The following is a 20,614-nucleotide window of genomic DNA, read 5'->3' on the forward strand; positions in this document are numbered from 1 at the left end:
TTCTTGATAATACCCTTTAGAGTGCAAATTTTTAACAGTCAGATGAAACCCATTTTATGTACTTTCACTTTTATTATTTCTGTGTTTGAGGCCATATCTAAGAAACCATCAACTAATACAAAGTCATGAAGATTTACCCTTAAGAGTCTTATAGTTTTAGCTCTTCCATTTAGGTCTGATTCACTTAGAGTTCATTTTTATATAGAGTGTGAGGTAGGGGTTCAACTTCATTGTTTTGCTGGTGGGTTACCAGTGGTACTGGAACCATTTATTGGAAAGACAATTATTGAATTGTCTTGGCATCCTTGTCAAAAGTCAGTTGATCAGAAACATAGGGATTTACATTTGGGCTCTCAGTTCTATTCCGCTGATACGTGTGTATCCTTAGGCCTGCACCACATCATCTTGATAACTGTGCCTTTGTAGTTAGTTTGAAATCAGGATCCATGTGCTTTGCTCTCTTTTGCAAGTTTTTTTGTTTTGTTTTGTTTTTTTTGGCTATTCTGTATTCCTTGTATTTCCATGTGAATTTTGGAATCGGCTTCTCAATTTCTGCAAAAAACCCAGCTGGGATTTTAATAGGGGTTGTGTTGAATCTGTAGATCAATTTGGGGTGTATCATCATTTCAACATTTTCAGTCTTCCAATCCATGAACATGGGATGTCATTCTGTTCATTTAGGTCTTCTTTAATTTCTTTCAGGACATTTTGTAATTTTTAGGGTACAAGTTTTGCACTTGTTTTGCTAAATTTATTCCAAAGTATTTTATTCTTTTTGGTGCTATTGTAACTGGATTATTTTCTTCATTTCATTCATTGACTATTTGCAGGTATATAGAAATGCAATTGATTTTTGTATATAATCTTGTATCTGCAAGTTTGCTGAAATCATTTATTAGGTTTATTTTGGGGTGAGGATTCCTTAGGATTTTCTATATGCAAGATCATGTCATCTCCAAACAGGTAGTTTTACTTCTTCCTTTCCAGCCTGGATGCATTTTATTTCCCTTTCTTGCCTGTATTCCCTGGCTAGATTCTCCAGTGTCATACTGAATAGCAATGGTGGGAGCTGGCATCTTGTCTTGTTCCCAATCATTGGTGGAGTTTTCAGTCTTCTGCTGTTAAATATAATGTTAGCTGGGCTTTTCCTGTAGTTGTCATTTGCTTGGTCGAGGCAGTTCCCTTCTATTCTGGGTTAGAATAGGGCTTTTCTCATGAAAGGGTGTTGTGTTTTGCCAAGTGCTTCTTCTGCCTCTATTGAGATGATCCTGTGGGTTTTGTCCTGTTTTGTTACTGTGATTGACTTTCATGTACTGAACAGCCCTGTGTCCCTGAGCCCTGTGTCCCACTCGGTCCTTGCCATGTTGCTATCTTTTATGTTCAGAGTCTGCATATGTCTTCCTGAATAATTTATACTAACAGTCTGTGAGCTCTCACTTAAGGGGCTGCTTACAGTCTTGTTTTAGGGACAAACTGAGTGTCATCCGGCCACATTCTTATTGTCAGGTGGGAAGCAGGCACCGCCCAGGTGTCCCGACCACCTTCTCTGCCTTCCCTTTCCCAGAGAGCTGTTTTATTTACCCCATGATTCCTCCCAAACTCTGGCTTATGTCCTGTGTCTAATAATGTGGTTCTCAAAGAGTGTTCCCTGGACCCATAGCATCAGCATTACTTGGACACCTGTCAGAGATGTGAATTTTGGAGCTCCCTCCCAGACTCACTGAATCTGTGTTTTAAGTGTCCTTTAGGTCCTGGTGGTCATGGCTGGACTCTGAGGTCCTGCTAACTGGCCAAAGGGTCTGCAGATCCATTTTCCTGGGCTCACCTCCCTTCGTCACTGAGTTTGGTGTCTTGCTTACATGCTGTTGGTCTTCCTGTGATACTGGGTGACACTGTGTACCGACTCCGTAGTTGGACCCCCACCCCCACCCCCAGCCTGTCTCTGGCTGCCGGGATGTGTCTGTTTATTGCAAACAGCTGTGCTCTGATTATCGGGGAGGGTAGCACATGCTGCTGGATGACATGAGCTTCTGGTTTATTCTTCTTGGTATTTTTAGCTTCTCAGGGTGTCCTGTTCTCAGACACTCAGCCCTTCCCACACCTGAGAGCAGATGCCTCTGCTCGGTCAGCACAGGTGGGTATTGGGAGGAGGACCGGCAGGCCCAGGTGGTTGCAAAAGCTTCTTTTGCTCCTGGGTTTTCCATCAAGGAGCCTGCTCTCCCCCGAGGTGCCCCTCCTTTGGCCACAGCCTTCCTTCCTCTGCAGGATGCAAATTATGACTTCCCCTCTCCTCGTTGGCAGTACAGCTGCGTGACCTTGGTGGTCCTACGTAGCTCCACACTGAGGGTCTCTCACTTGATTTTATGCTCTGCTGTTGCCATCTTCAAACTCTTAGTACTTCTGAACATGGTCCCCATCTTTTCTTTGTGGCTCTCACATGCCATCACCAGCCCTGCCTCCCCCGACCCGTTCCCTCTGCTGTCCACCTCTCAGGGGTGCTTGACAGTGTCCGCTCTGCCAAGGACACCCCCTTCTTATATTATAGTACTGCTAAAGACCAATTCCTAGGAAATTATTTGGTGTCATTTTGGGGAGGGAGAAAAAGCCTGGGTCCTGTTGTGAGTTTACCATCTCCATTCAGCTCTACTGTGCTGTAAACCCAGGACTTCCTTCCACAGGGAGGCCGGCAAGGGGATTTTCATTGTCTGAGGAGTGAAGAGTAAATGCCCCAGCCAGGCACGGAGGTCCTCCCTCCCACAGTTGTTGTCATCTGGGGACCGTGAGCTCACTATCGCTGTAGGAATCAGACAGCCGTGGACGGCTCGACCAGGGAGCCACATTCTTACCTGTGCAAGAAAGGAGTGTGGCCTGAGACGGCGAGACCGACTCAGAGACAGCGTCCCTCGGTGGAGGGCATGGGGGTGGGAGAGGACACAGCAGGTGCCCAGGGGCTGCTTTCCAGAGAGGCTGGCTTGCCAGGCTCAGACCATGAGGAAGGGGAGCCATTGCGGGCCCTTGAGCCGAGAGTGGTCTGGGCAGAGCATGCGTCCTGGGATGAGTCTGGTGACAGGAGGCAGAGAGCTCAGGGGACAATGGCAGCATGCCCCATGGGGCGTGCAGGCGGAGGCCCACCCATCCCTGCCTGTGCATGGAATGGGGCTTCCCCTCCTGAGGGTATATGATTTTAAGGAAGTCATTGAAAATGCACAGAGAGCTTCAACCCCGGCAGTGTCAGCTGCGGCCGTGAGTACGGTGCTGGGGTGTGCGACTTCCCTCCAGCACGGTCCTTCTCAAGTCGGCTGTGGGCTGTCCCCTCCACAGAACGCTCTTCCTGCGGCCTTGGGGGTATGTTCGCGAGTGTCGTCACTTGGCTGGGGATCGTTTATGTGCGAACGAAAGTGTATTTTGTGTCTGGCTGTCGTCTCCGATGCCTTCCGGAGCCCGCTGGATGCGAGGGGTTCATCTGACTTCCAGGACTGCGGAGAGCGGCTTCTCTGGGGTGGGGGAGTGAGCTCTGTCGTCCACGGAACTCGGCCGGAGTCCGCTCGTGGGGGCATGCACGGCTGAGAAGCAGCATGCCAGGCACAGGGACAGCGATGGACAGCACAGACGCCCCTTCCACTGTGGGGCCCAAGTCTCAGAGGCAGACCCCACGGGACTCGGGCCCCGACTGTGTGAGGATGGGGGTGGGGAGGCCCGGCTGTCCCTCTGACTGGGGGCAAAGGGGGTGCCTTGGCCAAGGCAGGACTTGGGGAGGGGGCGGTCACGGGATGGTCACTGCGGTGGCCCAGGGCATCTAGAGCTAATGCAGGGGAAGGCAGGAGCGGATGTGGGTGTGGAGCTAGGAGAGGGCCTGTGGCGGTCTGCATGCTGCCAAGTGTCCCCAGAGAGGGCAGAGTCCTGTGAGCAGCTGCCCTGGACAGAGGGAGGAGAGGAAGCCAGGCCTCGCGTTCCCCGGCTCTGCGCGCTGTGGGGCATGAAGGGGGAGACCTCTGCCCACCCCAGCTCTGGGAGGGGGTGGGCAGGAGCCCCATGTGACCTCCCCGCGCCCAGCACCATAGTGGGGAGTCTGCTCACGTGTCTTCTCTCTCCCTGCAGGAGATGCGAGCGCCCCATGCACTTCCAGCGCCCTCCAGGAGAAGCAGCGTGAGTTAAGCCCGACCCCCCGGAGGCTTGTCTCCCGCCTGGGTGGGTCCAGCCTCCTTGGGCCTGGGGCCCCTCCCTGCCCTGTGGACTGAGCCTGGGGTCCCGAGTTCCCACGTGTGGGCAGTGCGGGGGCTGGCGGGCCAGGAGGCTAAGCCCGGTACGGCAGATGGGACCCTGCAAAGCCTTGTGTGTCATTTGCCTGTGGTCAGAGAGGACAGGAACGGGGTGCAAAGCCTTGGAGCCTCAGAGACGAGGTCCTTCGGGTGACACAGATGCGGACATGCCATCTGCCTCCCCGACTCCCCAGAGGCTGTGAGTGCAGAGCCCGCCCCTAGACGTCCTGGACCTGCACATCTGTCCGGTGGGCCTTCTCCAGGTTTCCTGCAGGGCCCGCCCCAGGGACGCTTGGCAGGGTGTCCACATTCAACCCTGTGACCTGAAGATGTCCTCTGAGCCGTGTCTGCTGCTGGCGTGGTTGGGTTTCTCAAGAGGTTGGGGTCAGGGAGGGTCAAGATGGCAGTTGGGTCTCCGAACCCCCTTCTTCTCTCTCCTGCTGTTTGGGTCTGTGGTTGCTCCTTCGAGGGTTAAGCCCACGCTGCGCCCTCTCCCGTCCCCCGGGCTGGTCCATCCCTCAGCGGCAGGAAGGTGTCTGCATTCCCACGGCTCAGGACCAGCATGGAAGGGGTCCCCTGCACCTGGGGGCAGCTGTTGGACAAGGCTGTCAGGGGCCAGGGAGGGGCCAGGCTCCTCTGACAGGGGCACCCCAAAGCCTCAAGCTGAGTGCACAGGGCTCAGCATGAGTGGGGTGGCGTCCAGATGAGCTCCCAGAGTTCAGCCTGCAGAGGAGGCTGAGTGAAGACCCAGGGGGACCAGGACCTTCACGTTTCCCAAGAGGAAGGGCCACAAGGAAGCGCCCAGTTCTGTCCTGGAGCAGACAGAGCATGGGGGCGCACAGCCCTGGGGCTGGACGGAGCGATGGGGTGCATGGCCCTGGACTGAGTGCAGGGGTTCACGGCCCCAGGGGGCAGACAGAGCGTAGGGGCGCTCAGCCGAGAGCCCGGGTATGTTTTCCACTGGAAAGGAGGCAGTAGCTTAGGAGCAGCCACTGAGAAACGTGGGGGTGTCTGCATCCATCCTGGGGGCATTTGGGGCGGGGGAGGGTTGGCTTGTGCGTGAAGGAGGGGTTTGGACCACGAGAGCAGGTGTTTGCAGGTGGAAGGCTCGTTCGTCTCTGGGAATTAGCCAGCCCTGCACGGGGCGTCTCCGCCAGCCAGTCTGGGCCCTCAAGATGTCAGACCTCCCATCGCTCGGGGGGGGCAGGGTGTGGCTCCGTCCCCCAGCAAAGGAGGCATGACCTGCCTCAGAGGGAGAGCCGTGGGGCTGACCCCCCGTCCGCCGCTTCTGGACTGGGCCGGAAAAAACATGCGTTTACGTGAAGGCCAAGTCTCTTGAGTTCTGTTTTCAAACTGCGGGTGTAGGTTTCTGTCCGCATTCTGTGCTGAAGGCTGTCCCGCGGGTCTGGGCCTTCAGGATCTTCTCCAGGGACGTGCGGCGATGTGGTTGTGGGGCCGGGGTGGGTCCAGCTCCAGCCCTGGGTCGGCGAGGACCACAGCCTGGAGTGCCTACAGGGAAGGCGGCCGTGGCGGGGTCGCGGCCCCCGCTGGGCCATGCTATCCACGGAGATGGGCGCATCTTGGCTTCAGCGAGATGACAGTGGTCGTCCGTGCTGCTCTCCCAGCTCTGATTCCGAGGGGGCGGAGCGCGAGTCCCCGACGCGGGTGCCGTGCTTTGCCATCTGGGGCCTTCCTCCCTGTGCAGGGTCTTCTCCAGTATTTCCCGTCGCTGTTTGCTCCCGCGCCAGAAGCAGCAGCGGGCCGTGTCCTGACTGCGCTCGGCTCCGTGGGCTCATCACCTGTGGAGCCTGTGTGGCCTGAAAGGGACAAAGAGGGTGGGGGTGTCAGCACCCGCCCCACGTGTGGGGCCTAACCTCACGTCCCCTGCTGGGGCCCGGGAGCCAGAGGAGCAGCTCAGATGCCTGGACCACCACCAAGGGTCCCCTCCAGTGTCTCTACAGCTGCCCCCCACCCCCGGCCCACCATGCCTGGAGACCCTGCCTGCAGCTGTGCCCCAGCCCCACCATGCCTGGAGCTCCCTGCCCGCAACCCCCCTCCCCCGCCTCGCCATGCCTGGAGCCCCCTGCCCGCAGACCACCCCCCTGCCCCACCGTGCCCAGAGCCCCCTGCCCACAGTCCCCGGCCCCGCCGTGCCTGGAGCCCCCTGCCCGCAGCTCTGCTGGTAACTGGTGTCTTTTCCTGGCTGGTGTGGGCAGCGTGCTGAGCACAGCTGCAGACGGGCTATATTTAGCTGCTTTAATGAGCTCGGGGTGGCAGACGGCGGCCTGAGGAGCTTTCCTCTTGCGTGTGTGCCGCACGATACTCATGTGCGTATTGGCGTGCGAGTGCGCCCGTGCGTTCCTCCACACGAGGACACACGTGTGTCTGCACACGTCTGTGTAGCGTCTGTGCTTTGCTAGGACGTCCTCAGCTTCCAACGCTGACGGGGCTCCAAAGCGGGAACAAAATATTTGTCCGCTCACTTGTTTGAAAAACATTTCCCGAGCACCTCGTTGGTGCCAGCCCCCAGACCGTCTGTGTGGGGGAAACGGAGCATAAACAAACCCTGTCCCGGCCTTGAAGGCCCTCCCGGCTGGGGAGGGAGGAGATACCGGATCAAGTAACCAGAAAACCTGAAGTGCGGGGGACTAGTTTCCGAAGAGAGAGCCCGGTGTTTCTGGGAGGAGGACGGCAAGGACGGACGCCCCCGGGGGGGAAGGACCACAGAGGCTTTGAGGAAATATTTGGACACAGCCGCGTGAAGAAGACGCAGGGCTTGGGGAACAGAATGTGCAAAGCCCCTGTGATGAGAGGAAGAAGGTTTGAAAACCATTGTATGGCCCAGTGCTTGAGGTCAGAGGGGAGATGTGCAGAGGGGAGGCTGGTGTGGGACCGTGGCACTGGGATTTTATGGGGCCCGTGACTTGGTCAGGGCTCCAGTGGAGAAGGACGGCTGCGTGGACGTGGAGCTGGAGCAGGAACCCGTGAAAGGACTGCATTCGCAGGTTCAGAGAAACCTGGGGGCATGGGACCAGGCAGGTGCCCACATGTGGGAACCCCAGCCCGGTGGTCCCATCTCTCCCTCTGTGCAGCCCCTGGCCAGCGGTCCAGGGCCCCCAGAGCTCCGCCAGCCCTGAGGACACCCCTCACTGGTCTCAGCCTGGGGTGAGAATCTCTCTTCAGCCGGAGAGAATCTGTTTCCTCAAATCCTTTTCTCCCGGGAACAAAAGAGCTTCTGGAAACAAAACCGGGAAGCACTGCCACAGTCCTCCCCGGAGGCCGAAAACCCAAGCAGGGAGAACGTAGAAACCAGCATCTCCCAGAAGAAGTCCGCCCACTCCACGGGGTTGAGAAAATTCCCACTTTTAATCTGACATCCGAGTGGGCAGTGCCGGCTGATGGTCTGAACTCTGGAAGGACACAGGTGAGGTGTGCTGCTAGCCGCGGCGGCGACTGGCCACGTTCCCTGCACACGATTGTCTCCATAAATATGCACAGATGGGAGCCCGCCGCGTGCTCGTCCTGTCCCTGCTCCTCGCGGGTGAGCACGTAGTGGGATTATCATTGCCCCCGTGCGTTTGGGGGTGTGCCGGCCGCAGGAAGGGGTCCTGTCTCCCTGTGGCGTCGCCCGTTTCACCGGCTTCCCCCGTGCGTGGCACAGGTTGCTGTCTTTGTAGCGTGACCCCGCGGCCATGGCTAGCATCCTGTGCGCTCCTGTCTGTGCGAGGCTCAGTCCCAGGGCGGGGTGGGGGACGCTCAGTGTCTCCGGGGATGTGGCCAAACTGCCTCTGCAGACACCAGCCGTGGACGGGGAGGGGCTGCCTCCCCACACCCTGGGCCACGCGGCAGTGCTGATCTGGGAGAGAGGGGAGAGGAGGCCTTCTGGAGTGATCTCCGTGGCCGTCCCTCCGGTGGGTACCTGCGCACAGGAGCTGTGGCCCGTCCTTTCTCTGGAAGCAGCAGGGGTTAGTGTGTGGGCGTGCGCGGGTGGGCGCGCTGCTGTTTCCCTGCATCTCTGTGCCCGCTCCCCAGTAGGGCCCAGCAGGCTCAGTGGCGGTTGCTCCCCCTTCCCTCCCCCAGGCTCACTCCATGGGGTGGCGGTCAGGCCTCCGTGTGGGCCAGCGCCTCTGGGGGAGGCTGACCGGCCCACCGGGGTGAGCCTCCTTAGCAGATGAACCCAGGCTGACGGGGCTGGGCCACGACCTTGAAGGGCCAAGGCTGTCACAGCAGGGAACTCGGGTTCATCTAGCCCACCATGCCTGGGGTGCCTGCCCAGCGTCCACCCACCCAGCGTCCACTCACAGCACTTGCTCCTACAGTCCCTCCTCCTGGCCAGCACAGGTCCCTCCAGGACGGCCATGAACCCTCCAGAAACCACCCCCCTCAGTGGCCGGGCTCTGCCGTCCCTCCGTGACCCACATGCAGACCCTGAGCATTCGCAGGCCACCATGTCCCCTCGAGCCTGCTCTTCCCAGGCAGGGGCCCCTGTCCTGCAGCTTTCCTCCCTGGTTCCTGGGCTCCACCTGAGCCCCCGGATTGGCCTGAGCTTCGGGAACGCACAGTCCTCGCTCTGCCCTGAAGGCGCTGGAACTCGCAGCTGCAAGGCCTTGTGGGCGCCCCCGCCCAGCCAAGGCCCGTGTCACATGACCCCAGGGCCCTTGAGGTCCTCGGGCTCCCGGGTGCATGTGTGGGCCCCAGCCAGGGGAGCAGGAGGCTGCCGTGATGTCCAGCTGGTTTTGGGACTCAAATGCAGGGTTTTGATTCACAGGCCGTGTTTCATGGTCAACGTCAGCCCCGCAAGGCCTTCCTTCCCCTTTGCACGCCCTCGGGGTCCCTTGCCAGCCCGCCAGCTCCCGAGGGCCGGCCGGTCGCTCTGCTGCGTGTGTGGTGTGTGTGTGCGGTTGGGCAGGGCTGGCAGCTGGTTCACGGTCCTTGTTGTAAGGGACACACGCTCGCGCTTGCAATAGTTGTACACTAAAGGAAGTCCGGGCTCACAGGAGGAAAATGAGAAAATCACCCGGTGTCCCCCCTATCCAAGCAAAACCACGCTGACAGGGATGCAGCCGGGGGCCTCCATCCCTCGTGGTCCCCGCGGCTGGTGGCAGGAGAGAGGGACACGGACCCCTCCACTGAGCCGGGAGACGCTCTGCTGAGTGCTGAGCGCGTGGGCGCTGACCTTGGCTTCTGTCTCAGGAGTACTGTGGAACTTGGGTAATTAGAAGGGTGATGACAATTTGGGCCTCTCCAAGGTTGTGAGTAAGCAAATATAGCCTCCCCCTCCAGCTGGCAGCTGGAGCCACGGGGGAGCTGGGTAGGCCAGCAGGGGTGCTGGGCGTGGGCGCTGAGGTCACAAGACACGGTCACAGAAACAGCCGTGGGCTCTCCCCACCCTGGGCCTGGGCATCACAGGGACCCTGCCTGAATAGGGTCCCCCGGCGGAAGCAAAGCCTCAGGGAGAACCACGCAGCCCTCCCATGAGGTCCTGGGCTCCCCGCCTCCCGGGACCCCAGAGGCTCTGGGGAAGCCTGTGAAGGGGGAGGACCCATGAGGCCCAGGCTGAGAACTTGCCATGCTTCCCTGACACCAGCGCCCCCAGGGGCCTTCCAGGAGATGTGCGTCCCAGTAGACGCTGCTTCCCTAGACGGGACTTCTCCCGGGGCTGACGAGCACGGAGAGGTCTCCCAGGCTGCACGCCCCCCGGGGTCTTTGCAGTGAACTTTCACAAAAACCTGGCTGCCAATGCTCCCTGCTCTCGGGGACCCCCAGTCTGATGCGGAAACGGTCGACTAACCTCACGGCAATGAGCCAGGCCAGCTGAGCACAGCGTGAGATGACCGTCTCTGCCTAAGTAGACCTGAGACGGCTTTCCAGAGGCTGGGATGGTTGAGCAGGGTTTTGTGGTATAGGTAGGAGTTCGCTGGTGTGCCCGGGGAGGAAGGCAGAGAGCTCAGCCTGAGCGAGGCGGGGAGGAGCGAAGCTGCCGGGTCTGGTGGCCGGAACCGGTGTCCTCAGTTACTCTGCAGGGACTGTCTGCTTCTCAGAGAGCAGAAGGCTTGTGGGCCAGGCACAGGCTGGGGGGGGCTCGAGGCTGCCTTTCTGCGTGTCTGCAGAGGCCTCTGCTGAGGCTGGAGACGCATGTCCCCAGGGGGCCCCTCCAGGCCTGATAGCCGGCCGGATCTAGATCTGCAGGCCAGGCCTCCCCTCCTCCCTCCCCCAGAGCCAAAGCTCTCTGGCTTTTGCACACTGAAAGGAAGCCAGACTCTTGCCATTGGTGGGGGAAGGCGCGGGGTGCCCAGGGTCCTGCCAGGCCCGTCCCCGCCGAGCCCTGAGCTGCCTCAGTGTCATCCGTGGCCAGGATGCGGCGTCAGCTCACTGCCGGAGCGTGGCGTGGGGCCAAGGCGGCTGGCCGCGGGCCGACAGAGGATGTGGGAGCCTGGGGACTGTGGGCTCAGCGAGAGCGCAGGAGCCAGCCCCGCTCGCGGAGGGCATGGTGCCCGGGAGACGGTGGGACCCTCGTGTCTTCCCTGCGGCTTATTTATAGGCTCGTGATGGTAATTCGTAGCAGCCACCATGCGGGAGCCTGTAGCCGCACTGGAGTCCGGCAGCCGGCCCAGCAAGGGTGCGGGGGGCCATCAGGGCTCTGGTGGGTTTGGTGTCAGGGCTGTGCGTGCTGAGGCAGCCACGGCCCTGCCGGCCTCTGGCCCCGGCTCGGGGACCCCTGAGCCTCCCTGGCATGTCCTCCAAATGCACGACTGACATGGACAGAGACTTAGCATGTGGCCAGCCCCACTCTGAGCCCCGTGCATGTCTGAGCTCCTCTGTGCTGGGCTCCTGCTCCGGGACCCCGCCGTCCCCATGCCCCAGAAGAGAAAACCGAGTCCCGCTCTCAAGCCACTGAGAGCAAGAGTTGGACTCGGGCACTGGCTACAAACCAGGTCCCACCCAGCCTCGGAAGTTGTGGTCTCTGGGCCACTGCCAGCCCCACGGCCACACACACCACGGAACTGGCCGCTTTGCTGTGGGGAGGAGGTCCGTGCTGGGCAGCCTGCTGCTTTGTGGTTTGCACGAGCGTCTCCTCTCCTGTGGACAGACAGTGTGGTGTCATCTTCCTGGGGAGGACAGAGCACCACCAGGCATCGTCCTCCGTCGGGTGTGGGGCTTGTGTACAGGCTCGCATGGCCTGATTCATGGTGAGGCTGGGGGCACGTGACCCAGGAGGGGTGAGCCTCGGTTCTCTTGTCTGAAAAGGGGGCTCACACCCAGAGAACCAAAGCTCAGGGCCGTCGTGGGGAGGAGGGAACAGCGCGCGCGGGGACATAGTAAGTGCTTGGCCAAGACCAGGCCAGCAACCCGGCTGTTGTACTGGGAGCCTGTCCTGGGGTCGGGGCCGGGGGTCCATGGGCCATTACGGGGACGGTCACGTGGCTGGAAGGAGCTGGAGGAAGCGCAGGCCGAGCCTCCCTCACCGCCCCCTCCGGGCCAGCCCCTCTGTCATCGAGAAACCCGCTCCCGCCCGTCTGGGCAGCAGCCCCCAGCTCGTAAAGCAGCTACCCTGAGACCAGGCGCGTGTCCATAAGGACTGAGGAGTTCAGAAACGCACTTGCCTGCCAAGAAGGGCTTCTTATTGGGTGCACTTGGCGGAGCACCGTGGGGCCGCTGGGAGACCCGACTCTGACCCGGGGTCCGGCTCCCCCCTCCCCTGCCACGGGCTTGCCCGCAGAGCCCCTGGAGGGTCCTTCCCTCGTGGCTCCTCGCAGGTGTGGCAGGCTCGGGGTAGGGGTGAGTTCCCCGTCACTGAAGGCACATGAGGAGTTTATCATCTAGCCGTGTGGTGTGGCCACACAGAGAAAGTGGAATCCTTCCCACGGGGAGAATGGAGAGGAAGCAAGGCCTGCGCGTCAGGCAGCGGGCAGCGAGGGGGCAGCTGAACGTCTGGCGGCGTCTCCCTCCACCCCAGACTCCGGTGCAGCGACGTATGGGAATGCAGGGTTCAGACCGCACAGACTTCTCTGTCAGGGCCCGAGGGCAAATATTCCAGGCCTCGTGGGCTCGAAAGACTCGCTGAGGCCCCTATGTGAATGGCCACGGACTCCAGCTGTGCCCCTATAAAACTTTATTTACAAGAGCAGGTGGTGGGCCCGATTTGGTCCGTGGCGGCGGCTTGCGGGTCCCAGCGGTAGGGGATGCAGGCTCCGCTAGAGGCCCCAGAGGAAGAGTGGCGGCTGCGGGAGGTGAGGACGCCCCGGAGCTCCCCAGACCCAGAGGCCACCCCGCCTCTCTGGGGCTCTGCCTGCCCCGGCCCCTGCTCCCCTAATTCACAGCCTTGCGGTTGGTCTGACAGCTTCAAGCAGACGCTCAAAAAAACACTCTGAGCAGGGCTCCAGTTTTCAGAGGCGTGTTTGGCCCACATTTGCGTCCCAAGCTGGAAGCAGGAGCCCCCAGAGGACGCTTGTGCCGTTGCGACTGTCGTGCTTCCTGGGACCGCCTTCCCCAGCCCCAGGGACCAGCGTGTGGTGGCTGCCCCTGCCAGCCTCCCTTGCCTGGGGAGGACGGAAGTTTCTGGTCCTGTTGATCTGGACACTGTCCCTCCAGCGAGACCCCAGGGAACGTTGCGGCCCCGGCATCGGGAGGCCCGCGGGCGCTGAGTCCTCCATTCCCCCACAGGAGAGCTGTATCGGGTCTCCCTGAGAAGACAGAGGTTCCCAGCCCAGGGAAGCATCGAGATCCACGAAGACAATGAGGTGGGCTGGCTTCTGGGGTGTCTGTGCCGCCGCCGGTCAGGAGTCCTGGCTGGGAGACTTCCTCACCCTAGGACTTGCTGTGCGCCCCTGGGCAGGTGCTTGTCCTGCTCTGGGCTGCTGGCTCCCATGGGAACAAGAAAGGTCTCAAGGGACCCTCCCCGCCCTGATAACAGGGGCTTGGCCAGCCTGCTGCCCCTGTGCCACCCTCAGAATGCCCAGGAGGTCCCACCACTCGGGGAGCTGAGACAGGCCAGCCACAGCTGTGTGTGCGATGGCGCGTCCCTGCCTCCTGTCTATCCCCACCCGTGTCCTTCTCAGGAAGGCTGCCCACAGCGCTCCTGCAAGACGCACGTCCTCCTGCTGGTGCTGCACGGAGGGAGCATCCTGGACACGGGCGTGGGGGACCCATCCTGCAAGGCGGCCGACATCCACACCTTCGGGTCGGTGCTAGAGAAGGTCACGCGAGCCCACTTCCCAGCGGCCCTGGGCCACATCCTCATCAAGTTCGTGCCCTGCCCTGCTGTCTGCTCTGACGCCTTCTCCCTCGTCTCTAAGTGAGTCTACGTCCTTCCTGCCCTTTCGGAGAGGTGGGGGGGTTGGTGGGGATGACATGGAGGGGCCCTGGGGGCATCAGGTCCTGAGCAACCACGGGCACAGGGCTGAGAAGTGGTCAGTGGGAGTCCAGAGCCCTGCACAGCCGTGCAGCACAAGCTCCTCTGCCTGACCCCCTCGATGCTGCAGACCTGCTCCTGGGGCTCGCTAGACGCCGGTCTCCTGGCCCAGGGGAGGACGCCGAGGCCCCAAGAGGCGAAGCCAGTTCCCCTGGGGGTACCCGGCCCCTGGAGCTGGGAGTCAAACCTGGGCAGCCTTGCTTTTGAGCCACATAGTCAGAGCCCAGTGGGCAGGCGCCGGGCCCCACGGACGCCCGGGGAGGACCCAGGGGATGGCCCTGTCCCAGTGTCCTCATTTGTATGATGTGGACAATCGTGCCCCAAGTTCCTGCAGGAGACCGTGAGGGTCCCGCATGCTGGTGCAGCAGGCAGAGCAAGGGGTCAGCTGTGACCTAGCTTTGTCCTTGGGGGGGACAGTGCATCCCATGGACTGGGCCAGGTGGGGGACGCTGCAGAGACCCCGGCTGGAGGGGGTGAGGCAGTGCATTTGCTGGGCCTGGGGTCTTCGTCCGGACCTGCCCCTGGTCCCTGGGGGGGAGAGCAGGGTGTGCGGGGCCCACTGTTCCCTCTGAGACACGGGAAAGTCTCCTCTGCCTTCAGGACCCGAGCAACCTCCTTGCTGACCCACCTGTGGTCACGGGACACACAGGGCAGGTCTCCGTTCAAGCTGGAAGGAGGGACGGCTTGAGTCAGTAGTTCCCTGACCGGACATGATTCTTGCCAAATGCAGGGCCCCGGGGCTCAGCCCTGGGGCCCCCGTTGTCGGGAGGGGAGGAGCCCTGGACTCTGCCTGTGGCACAGCTGCCCTGGGCACCTGCTCTGCAGTGGGACTTGGGAAACAGGCTCTTCCCCGCTCTAGCCCTCAGGAGCTACCGTGTCCCCTGTAATCGATCTCGGGACCCCGGGCCCTCGCCCGCCAGACGGCTGACCTCCAGAACTGGGTCAGCCAGCCCTGGCCTGATCACCAGGAAGATGGATGGCCCGACAGCTCGAGGGGAGGGTGGGGACAGCCTCGCTCCCCAGGCGGCTCCTCACCGGGCCGTCCATCACACCAGGCACTGCCGGGAAGGAGCTCTTACTCGGCTAATTAAAATCTCTCGGGGAGCAATTGAGGCCTGTTTCCTCTAATTTGTGTTCTTTGGAGATGAGGAATGGCCGTGAGGCCAGCCTTGCCCTCCACGAGGGCTCTGCCACCTGCTCAGGAAACCCTGAGCCCGGTCGCCTGTCCTGCTTCCTGTGCGGTCCCCAGTGGGTTCGTCAGCCTGAGCTCAGGCCGTGGGCAGAGGGCTGGTCCTCTGCCCAGTGAGGCCTGACATGCCAGGGGACAGAGGTTGGCCGGGTGGGGGTGTGGGCTGGGGCAGGAGCTGGGATCTGGTCCCAGAGGGGTCTGAGCCATGCACAGATGGAGGGACTCGCTGGAGGGGAAGCAGGGAAACGAAAGTGCCGGACTGTCCACTGGCTGTGGAGATGCTGTAGGGCAGGGTTTCTTAGTCCTTTCTGGGATCCCGCCTTTCACAAGGGCCACAAAGGCTGTGACCCTCTCCCGAGAAGGATGGACACAGGTCACGTGTGCAGCTGTGTGCCCATCTCCAAGCAGTGGCTGACACGGGACCCCACGCCTAGAAGACTCTCCTTTCTCCTTCCTAGCATCCCTGAACCCTTCCTTGAGACCTAGTCCAAAGTCCGCCTCCTCTAGGAAGTCTGCTCTAATGATATGTACCCCCTCCTCAGTCCATACCAGGTGGCTTCCCCACAGTGGGGGTGTCCCTTGGGGCTCAGTAGAAGAGGGCAGGGGAAGGCAGCTGTCCCAGGAGACCCCAGGCCCACATCCCAGGCTGGCGCGGGCGGAGTCAGGACAGCACACAGGGGAGTCAGCGCAGTCTGCCCCCAAGTCCCCTGCCTGTGCCCTGTTTCCTCTGGCTCTCACTCAGCCCCTCCCCTAGAGCCCCAAGCAGGGGCCTAACCATGGCCGGCTCGTGCCTGTGCTCCCTTCTGCCCAGTGTGCAGCCCCACACCGGCCCCTGCCTGAGACTGGCTGGGCTTCCCTTGACCCTGTCTGCAGCCTGAACCCCTACAGCCACGATGACGGCGGCCTCGGCAACAGCCAGGACCACGTCCCTCTGGCTGCCCTGCCCCTGCTGGCCATCTCCTCCCCGCGCTACCAGGACGCGGTGGCGACTGTCATTGAGCGGGCCAACCAGGTCTACGCGGAGTTCCTCAAGTCTCCGGATGGGATTGGCTTCAGTGGGCAGGTAGGACGACCTCCCCGACCTGCCCTGCCCTAGCCCGACCCAGGCCTGAGTCTGACCCCTGCAGCACCCTGGCCTGAGCTGTCCTCAGGCCAACCGTGACTGCAGCCTGAGCATCTGTCCCCCGGTGGGCTCTGTCATGTCTCACCGAGACAGGCTCTCTCCTCTCCTGTGGACAGGCGCCCGGTGCTCTGGCTGGGTAGGGAGTGCAGGGTCAGCAGTGGGCAGGCCTTGGTCCCAGCTGTGTCTTCTCCAGGTGTGTCTCATCGGGGACTGTGTGGGGGGCCTCCTGGCCTTCGACGCCATCTGCTACAGCGCAGGGCCCTCGGGGGACAGCCCGGGCAGCAGCAGCCGGAAGGGGAGCATCAGCAGCACACAGGTGCGGGCCGGACGGTGGGGACAGGGTGGGGGGACAGGCCGGGGCTCTGGCCCTGGGAGGGGCCTCTACTGGGGGAGGTGATGTCGGCCCTGCGCACGTATCCGAGGTGACTCGCCTGGGTGGCGTGGCTTCGCGGCCCTACGGGACTGGGGCTCGGCGCAGGCTGGGTCTATAGTCCCAGGGGTCGCCCGCGCCTGACACCCACCCGTTGCTGCCGGCTGGCTCCCGCGGGAGCGCGCCCCCAGCACATCTCAGGACAGAGGGCTTGGCGTCTCCGGTGGCGTCTCCGGTGGCAGCAGTGTCCTTCTGTCCTCTGCGTGGCCCCAAAGGACAGCCCAGTCGTGGTGAGCGAGGCGTGCGGTCTGGCTGGCAGCAAGCGCCTCAGCAGGAGCAGCATCGACGTGTCCAGCGCGCCCGAGGACGAGGGGCCCCAGAGGCCGTTGCCACGGAAACAGAGCGACTCATCCACCTACGACTGTGAGGCCGTCGCCCAGCATCACACCTTCCTGTCGAGGTGAGCGCCCCTTCTCGCTCCGTGTCCGCTGCAGAGGGGACCCGGCCTCGGAGGTGGCCTGTGCCCTGTCCCTGCTCCGCTCCGGACCAGCAGGGACCCGGGACAGCACGGCCCCCTCCCCGGGCCTCGCTGCCCCCTGCCTCGCCGACGGTTCTGAGGACGTGGTCCGAGAGCAGATGGGGTGTATTTCGGGAGCCGCTCCAGGAGTGTGCTCTCCGTATTCCCCCGAGGGCCACAGAGGCCCCCACGGGGGAGTTCCCAGGGTCACACGGCCCGCATCTTGGCCCCCAGGCCCCAGGGCGCTGCCTCCTGCCCAGAGCTCCGTGAGTCGCCTGCGCCTGCACTCAGGACATAGACCGGTGCTGACCCACGCGGGGAGGGGCGCCCCGGCCTCTGTTCCCTCTGCTTCCTGCCCCCTTTCTTACCGTGACCGGTCTGGCGAGGTCATCACAGACTCTGCAAAGCAGACCTGCTCTGGGCGTGTCCGAGGCCCTCCTTTCTGCGTGGACCGTTCACGTGCTTCCCATACCGGTTTACTTGGACAAAACCCCTTGTCTCGCGACCGTTCCTGGCTTTCCCCGCATGATAAGTAGTCAGAGGGTTCTCCACGGGGAGTATTTTATCAGTGAGGATGCTTCACCTCATCGCAGGACTCGAATCCAGGGCTTCTCCCAGTTCTTGGGACTTGCAGGCAGAGCCCCGGTGACCCTCCCTGTGCGAAGATGGTCCCGTGGGTCAGGGCTGTGTCCCAGGCGCCCTCCCGGAGGGGACTCGGCTGGAGCAAAGGCTCCGCGTCGCCGAGGCTCAGACTGTAACGCAGCTCATGTCCAGGTTGTGAGGTGAAACATGACCTTCCCGGTTCACCCCTTTAGGAGGGCCCGGATCTGGAGAGTGGGAAGCGGTCGGTGGCTTTGCTCTGTGCCGTGGGGACGGATGGATGGCCGTCTCTCGGGCAGTGACGTAGCTGGTGTATGGTAGGGACCGTCTGGTTCCCCTACATGGACCGCCCAGCCCCAGCGCCGTCCTCACCATGAGAGGCTCGCGGTGCACAGAGGGGAGCCCCGGCCTTCAGATCCAGCTCCCGGACGCTCGCTCGCAGAGGGCAGGCCGCTCACCGGCACTGGTCCCGTTGTGACCTCCAAAATCCCCTCGGACGTCCACCTCAAGGGTTCTGGCTGAATCTGCGTGCCATTAACCAATGCCTAGATCGGGGGCCCCTGGGTGGTCTTAAACTCTGAGCTGCGCTTCCAGCCCAGCTGGCGGGTCAGGAGGCCCCCGGCTCTACGGTCCGTCCGTCCCAGTGGTGCACTCCCGTGCCCAACAGGGTGTCGGCCTGGGCTCCAAGGGGCAGCGGTGCCTGGGGTGGGACTGGTTGGGATTTGTGGGGTTTTCTCCGCCTCCTTTCCCCGCAGGCTGCAGGGGAGGGAGGTGACAGCTGGCTGCACCTGGTCTGCCGGCTGTAAAGTGGGGCTAACGCCCCCTGGGGCCGTGTGTGCCGGCCAGGCCTCCCCACAGAGCCGGCACCATGGGGCGGCACTGCCCACGTGCGGGGTGCTTGGGACTCCGAGGTTCTTGGCCCCGCTGGGGAAATACAGTGCTGTCAGAGGGTGGCCGTGTGCGTTTGTCTGAGAGTCGCTTCTGGCTGCCCGCCGGCCCCGGCACCGGAGCCCCCTAGGTGGAGGGCTGATGGCCCCCAAAGCCTCCCACCTGGCCCTCAGAGGACACGCGGGCGGGCCGTGGCAGCCGGTACGGAGCCAGTGCAGACACGGAAGGCCGGGCTCTTCCCGCTCAGCCCGCACGCAGTCCCTAATGGCCCTCCTGGCTCTCTCCCTCCCCGGGACAGCATCCACTCCAGCGTGCTGAAGGACGAGGCCGAGCCCCCCCGCGCCCAGGGCGTCCCAGCCACCTGAGGTCAGCCTGGGCCGCCTGGACTTCGACGTGTCCGACTTCTTCCTCTTCGGTTCGCCCCTGGGCCTGGTCCTGGCCATGCGGAGGACGGTGCTGCCCGGGCTGGACGGTGGGTGGCCTGGGCTGTGGCCCGAGGGGCTTTGTGTGTCTGCAGCAGCCATCAGGTCCTCCATCTGGGGTAGAGGGTGGGGCACAGGGAGAGCGGGGGGATGGAGTTGGGGGAGACGGCCGTGTCCCCTGATGGGGCAAAGGCGCAGGGGGCTCTCACACCCCTGTTCAGAGACGCCATGTCTGCTCCCCGCTGCCCTCCTTCCCCGGCGTGCAGGCTCACAGGCCTGCGGCAGCTGGTCAGCACACCCGGGGCCCCCAGCTTGGGACAGCTGCCCCCCCACACTGGCCTACAGCACACGACCTGCTCCAACCAGTGCTGTCACAGGGGCTCGGGGAGTCCCAGAGGCTAGGGCACCTCAAGGGTCCACACTCCGGGACTTCCCAAACTCCTTTTACAGCAGCGCTCCCCCGACGTGCACCCAATGGGACAGAAGAGAAGGGGGGAGGCCTGCTCAGAGCGGGCTGGGGGTGAGGCAGAATCCCGTGGGCGCCCTCGGCGTTGCCAAGGAAACCTAGGGCTCCTGGACACTGGAGCGGCCAGTCCTCTGAGCCTGGCGGACGGGGAGCCTCAGTGGAGACGCCTGCTGGTCTGCGGGAGGAGTGTTCTGCCGCTCTGGCCACTGGAGCCTGGGGGCTGGGCCGCTGGGGAGGGGGCCGCTGACCACAGTGAGGGACCCCGTCTGCCCTGCAGCCAGGAAGCGGCTACGTGAGAGCGGGATGGGTTCGCCGGAGTCTGACCAGGAGAGAGCCGGCGGGGGGGGCGGGCAGGGGGGCTGCCTGAGCAAGGACACTGGGAGAGAGGGACGCCACAGGGGAGCCGCTGCGCTGGGCGCCTGCTGCCGCTCCTGGGGGGCGGGGGGCAGATCGGCCTTGAGCGCCGGACTCAGAGTGGCGGCTGTGCTCCTGTGGGTCGTCGGGGCCATGGCAGGTTCCCGAGCAGGAGTGGGCGACTGGAAACTGCACTCGGGGGGCGGGAACTAGAAGGGCCCCGTGCGCCCTCTCACCTGCAGGCCTCCACGTGCGCCCTGCCTGTGGCCAGGTGTACAGCTTCTTCCACTGTGCCGACCCCTCGGCCTCACGGCTGGAGCCCCTGCTGGAGCCCAAGTTCCACCTGGTGCCGCCGGTCAGCGTGCCCCGCTACCAGAGGTTCCCGCTGGGCGACGGACAGTCCCTCCTCCTGGGTAGGCTCGCGGGGTGTGCGAGCGTGCCGGGCCCCGGGCTGGCCCCACCAGCTTGCCGAAGGGGGACCAGCCCCTGCAGAGCAGGTCTGCAGGCTCTAGACAGACAGGCGGTGGGGGAAGCAGCCGCCTCGCCTGCCTTCCCAGCCCCCGGAGGTGTGCACCTGCTCTGCGGGAGGAGACAGGGGGCTCAGGCCCTGCACGCCGATGGCTTCCCGCAGCTGGCGCCAGCATACGGCCCGAGCTGCCGGCCCGGACTGCAAGTCCAGGGGTCCACGCTGGGTGCTGACGCTGGAGGAGCAGGTCCGGGAGTGTCCCAGCCTGGTGGGCATCACGCAACAGGGGGCCTTGGACCATGGCACTGGGACAGGTGGGGACGAGCTGTAGGATGGGGATCCAGAGGAACTTTGCAGGGGGAGCAGGGACACGGCGGCTGGGGGAGGGCCAGTGACCTCTGGGGCTCGAGTGGGGTGAGCCAGTCAGGGGCAGGGAGGCCTGGGTTGGGCGGCGGCCCAGGTGAGGAAGTCTGGCTGGAGCCTGTTCTGAGCTCTGGACCAGGTCGGGGGGAGCTGCTGGGCCTGCAGTTGGTTCAGGCTTAAAAACC

General features: G+C 62.7%; 1 protein-coding gene across 1 annotated transcript in view; it reads left to right on the forward strand.

Annotated features, from left to right (window-relative positions):
• The window catches only part of PITPNM3 (PITPNM family member 3), a 55,204-nt gene that overhangs the window by 22,706 nt on the left and 11,884 nt on the right, over positions 1-20,614 (forward strand). The window contains 9 exon segments of the mRNA XM_032839841.1: positions 4,099-4,146; positions 12,924-13,000; positions 13,319-13,554; positions 15,734-15,923; positions 16,177-16,299; positions 16,629-16,813; positions 18,657-18,708; positions 18,710-18,830; positions 19,843-20,013. Of these exon segments, the coding sequence (XP_032695732.1) occupies positions 4,099-4,146; positions 12,924-13,000; positions 13,319-13,554; positions 15,734-15,923; positions 16,177-16,299; positions 16,629-16,813; positions 18,657-18,708; positions 18,710-18,830; positions 19,843-20,013 (1,203 nt within the window).

This window comes from Lontra canadensis, unplaced genomic scaffold, assembly GCF_010015895.1.
Source record: "Lontra canadensis isolate GAN:19392208 unplaced genomic scaffold, GSC_riverotter_1.0 scaffold110, whole genome shotgun sequence".
NCBI classification, from domain to species: Eukaryota; Metazoa; Chordata; class Mammalia; order Carnivora; family Mustelidae; genus Lontra; species Lontra canadensis.